The 5,000-nt window shown below is 32.5% G+C and overlaps 1 protein-coding gene across 6 annotated transcripts in view; it reads left to right on the forward strand.

Moving 5' to 3' along the window:
• The window catches only part of LOC113829427 (interleukin-1 receptor-associated kinase 4), a 14,428-nt gene that overhangs the window by 7,870 nt on the left and 1,558 nt on the right, over nucleotides 1-5,000 (forward strand). For all 6 annotated transcript variants that reach the window (XM_070141311.1, XM_070141308.1, XM_070141306.1 and 3 more), the window contains exons 2-5: nucleotides 1,546-1,772; nucleotides 2,752-2,921; nucleotides 3,655-4,195; nucleotides 4,547-4,661. In XM_070141311.1, coding sequence (XP_069997412.1) covers nucleotides 1,549-1,772; nucleotides 2,752-2,921; nucleotides 3,655-4,195; nucleotides 4,547-4,661 — 1,050 coding nt within the window. In that variant the 5' untranslated portion in view covers nucleotides 1,546-1,548. The remainder of the gene's footprint in view (nucleotides 1-1,545; nucleotides 1,773-2,751; nucleotides 2,922-3,654; nucleotides 4,196-4,546; nucleotides 4,662-5,000) is intronic.

Consider the following 5,000-nt stretch of genomic DNA (forward strand, 5'->3'; position numbering starts at 1 on the left):
ATAGGTATTTTGTTTCATAGCAGGTAGAATTAACATTTCTCCCCTCACCCTTAGTTCGTAGTTTTTTCTATGGATTGATTTTTTTCCATTATACATAATAATCTTTTTCACTGAAAGTTATGACCCCTAACCTCTTCATATATTTAAAGCCTTGATTTTGGTAGACATAGTTGCTTAGTTATTTACTGTATATTTATGAGAAAGGCATTTCAGTGGTATGTAGACACTACCATGTTTTGTGATAAGAATTAAGGGCAGTTGAATAATTCAAAAATAATTATTTAAATTTGTGTTGTGACCCAGTATGGAAATATACTTCACTAGCAGATGATGTGATGAGAATATTTTTTCAATTGTTTTAGGGTATACCTACATAACTTACTATTAGCCAAGTTCCATGTTCATAAGGAGTTAAAAAATAGCATTGTATTACAAAAGTCAATCATCGTTTCAAGAGTCCCTTGAAATACACTGAAATCATTAAACAAACACAGTCCTTTATTTAATGGTGTGAAATGGTGGAAGGAGATTTTAGTCCCAAATTTAAAAGAATCTAAGCAATTTCAGAGTCATATTTGAACTAAGTTTTAAATGTGTTGTTATCATTTCATGTTATCATTGTATATTTAATGAGCATGCTGAGAGCAAAAGAGGCACATCACAATTGAAATAAGGTAGAGAGGGGGACTAATGACATAAATCTCTCTTCAGTTATATATGTCAGCAGAATAAAGGAATGTTAGCGATATATCAAATGTTAAGAATGATTGAAATGGGATGCTTATATGCCTGTTTAATTATTATTGTTATTTTTACCTTTTTCTCTACTTTTTCATTTTATCCCACAACTATAACATGTTTACTAAAGAATCTAGTGATTAAAGTTACATAAAGCACTATATAGGACTGTTCTTTTCTAGTTTGTAATTAATGTGTCCTCTTTAAATCACCTATCTTTCTGTTTATTGCATGAGAACTTTATTATTAGCATGTTTTTTATGTTGTTGTTGTTTTTTTATTATGATTATTACTACTATATTATTATCTATTGTCATTGCCACCGTAATAATTACTATTATTGTTACTTTTATTTATTATATATATTTTTATAGTTATTTTCATATAAGGGAAGGCAAAAGGTCATAAATTGAATATTTTTCTGTTCACCTTTTTAAATAATTTGTCATCCCACTAATTCTAATCATTTACATCATATGATCAGGATATGATTATTTGATTACTAGTCGTCTTTTATTTATTTTTATGTGGGTAATCGTGTTTTTAAAGCGAACATTCAAATACCTGTCCAAACATTACAGTATGTTGCATTTATCATATCTAGTGTAATATTTTTCTGTAAATTTTACAATTTATTTAGCAAGCCTCCTGTTTTTATAATTATATTTTCTGTGTATGGTATATTATGTAATACAGTGTTTTTCTCATTACTTTTTTGGGCTTATAAATTGCACCATTCACCTTATGTAAAGAGAAACTACCATTAAAATGTAACAAATATATGCTAATGTCTCCATATATTTTCAGATCATGCAGGCTGTAACAGATGGTAATGGAAACAATGCTGCCTTCACTATGGCTTCAGAAGTCCGCTTTCTGCCACCGTGGGCAAAGTCACAGTTAGCGCACATCTTGGAAGTCACTCATGGCTGGCGGGAGATCATGGGTCGAGTGCCAAGTATGCCATGGGTGCCTGGAGAACCAATCCCAGAGGGTCTTCATTATCCTAGAAAATACACATCTGATGATATTCAGTAAGACTTTGTACCTTGGTCTTGTAATATAATGGATTAATTTTGCTTTATTAAGTATTTGATTGAAGTAGTGTCTTTTTTATGATAAGTTTCAATCAGGCTTCAGGTCTAGATACTCAGGCATTTAAGTACATAAATCTCAGCTGACTATACACTTCTTTTACTAACATATGAATATGTTGATGCCTTTCTGATAAGGTAATTTCCATGAACCTAGTCAAGATTCTAGACAAATAATTCTGTTAATGTATGGTGATTTTAACATTCACTTCCATTTTCTCTATGTGTGAGTCCTTATGTTTCATATATGTTTAGTACCTTAATGCAGTGTCTGCCACTAATAAGAAAATATGTTGTACTGTTATGTCCATTATATCTCAGAGATATATCATACCTTCAACTACATTTTAGGACTCTATATACTCTCATTTTGATGAGGTATTTTGAATGGCAGTGGTTGTCTATATGTGAGCACCCAAACAGTGTTTAAAACTTGGAAATGGTTATTGCTTCCAACTTCAATTTATCAAGATGCAGTTACTTTTCAAGTTGGTAGGGTTTACTAGGAATAATAATGCCACAGTGCAGGAGGCTACTTAATCTGTGGTAAATGAATAAAGTCTGATGTTTCAGAGTTTGAAAAAGTAAATGTAAATACAGAAATTGAGGCATATGAGATAAGTATTCTCAGTAGATGGACAGTATTATTATTTTGTAATTTAAAGTAAGTGATGATACATCTGTTATACATTTTTGTGAAAAAATAGCAGTTCTGCAATTGAAGCACTTTGTCCAGTTTAAGAAATGCCTAAATGTTCTTCCACAGATATGGATGTAATATTAAACCACTAGTGATAAGGCCTTTAACTTTTTAACTTGTCACCTCCATTATTTTTTCTCCTCATTTTGCAAATTATCTGTTTATGAATTAGTGGAAATGCTATCTCAAGTTATGTTAATCAAGATATTTTCTGAAAAGACTAGTAGCTGAAGAATGTGCCCGAGATCGCCGTGAAGGTTTTGAGGTCCTTCTTGAAGAATGGGGAACAAGTGGAAGGAAGAGACCTACGTTGCAAGACCTTGTAAATCTACTGGAACAGGCAAAACTGTACAGAGCTGTTGACTACTTAACTGTCAAGGTTTTAAATGGTAAGGAGTTAATTTGTTGTTTTAACTAACATTTGTTTGTTTTCTTCTCTATTTCATGCAGATGATGACCCCAGTTGTCTTGCAAGTAGTTCATACATAAAGAGTTAGGCTGTAAGAGATTATAACATGTACTATCCACTGTAGTTCTTACTGAATTTTGCTGCACAGATGCCTCTTCAAGGGTTCAGTTACCGAGTGGTCAATTAGTAGATGCTAGTGACCACCAGATTTCTCCTTTTCCTTAATTTGTAGGAAATTTTGTTTTTCTCTGCTGCTATTATTTTTTATCTGTTATTAATTTTTATTAAAATTATTGTGATGTTATTGAAATACTAATAACAATAAAAGACAAAGAGAATCTTTCCAAAAATTAGGCAAAAGGATGAACAGGTGAGAAAGGTATGACTGGTGATTGACTCCCTTGATTAATTACTTGTAGAGCTATCAATGTGTAAATGCAATTAATATACTAAAATACAGTTCTAGAAATATGGGTTTGATAGATTTTAGTTGTTCCGAAGGAATTAGTGAGATCTGCCTTATTGTTAATAGTTATCCATGAATGTATTAATGACCTTAGCTTCTTTTATATGTGAATTTGGTGAAATAACAAAGAGTATACACCATTCTGAAATACATAACTAGAGAATGTTATTCATTAAAGAGAAATCTCATGATTGTTTACAACTATCCCTGTTTAAGTATGTAAGTATATCATTGCCTGTATTTTCAGGGGAGCCCCAGAGCAGGGACCAAAGTGAAGGGGAGCTGTTTGATGAGCTAGAGAGAGCAATACAGAATGACCAAAGAGTCCACCAAGACATTGTTCATGGGACCTTCTCTGTTGGGGTGGTCAAAGATACCCCAGACTCACTCTTGACAGACAGGCTTAGTGAGAGATCTGCAGACGATTCTCGAATGCAAGTGAATGAGGAGCCAACCAGAGTGATGGATCTTTCCAGGAACGTTCTAGCTGCGTCACCGGGAAGAGAAGAAATCCAGCAACCACGATTCAATGCAGAAGTCTTAGAGGGTTTAGATAGTTCAGGCGTTCCACATTTCAGATACTCCATGCTGAAGCAGATCACCCAGAACTTCTCCGACTTACCTTTAGATTATGGTGGAAATAAATTAGGAGAAGGAGCATTTGGAGTGGTCTACTTAGCAAAAATGTATGTTGGTGGGAAAGAGAAAAAGGTCGCAGTCAAGAAGCTGAATTCAGGAGAAGCCAGAGTTGAGCAACAGTTCAAAACAGAGATTGAGATTTTATCAAGGCAAGTAACACATGTTGCATAGTAGAGAAAACATACAGGGTAATTTTATCAAAGCAGAAACACATTGGAGATGGAATAGAGATTTACACTTGATTAACAAAAAAAATATTGGCAACCCTATCAAGGCAGATAACACATAGTAGATAGATGGGAGAAGATACACATCTGACAAAATTAAAATTAACCTGTATCATTGCTTGATATTTTTATAAAAGCAGAACTTTGTTCTTCATTTTTATTCTTTTTTCTAATGACTTTCTTAATATGATTATTCTTTTCTCATCTTCTTCTTTTACTTTGTTTAGGCCTTTTTATAATGGGCTATTTCTAATACTTTAATTCTCTCAACAGATGTATACATGAGAACTTATTGCCTTTAGAGGGTTACTCATGTGATGGCCCAGACTGGTGTCTTGTGTACACTTACATGTCTAATGGAAGTCTTCAAGATAGACTTGCTTGCTTAGTAAGTTCAACCAACAAGATTTAAATGTTGTTTCTTTATTATTGTTACACAATATGATAAGCAAAAAGAAATATTTATATATTTAGAAGTTATCTTCATTTTGAAATTGTCATTTTAATTTTTTTTCAATCAAAGAAGGTTTGTTGATGTTCTAAGATATAGAAAATAAATAAGTATATTTTCTTTTAATTTTTTTTGATAATTTAGGTAGGCAGAGCATTATGTGAGATAAGATTTAAAAGAAGAGTACAGTGTGGTTGGTTCTAGTAGAGGCTATGGAAGTTTATTTAGATAGAACAGGCTGAAATGGAAGTTTTTCAGAACATTCCAAAATTATCT

The sequence above is a fragment of the Penaeus vannamei genome, chromosome 28 (assembly GCF_042767895.1).
Source record: "Penaeus vannamei isolate JL-2024 chromosome 28, ASM4276789v1, whole genome shotgun sequence".
Lineage (NCBI taxonomy): Eukaryota > Metazoa > Arthropoda > Malacostraca > Decapoda > Penaeidae > Penaeus > Penaeus vannamei.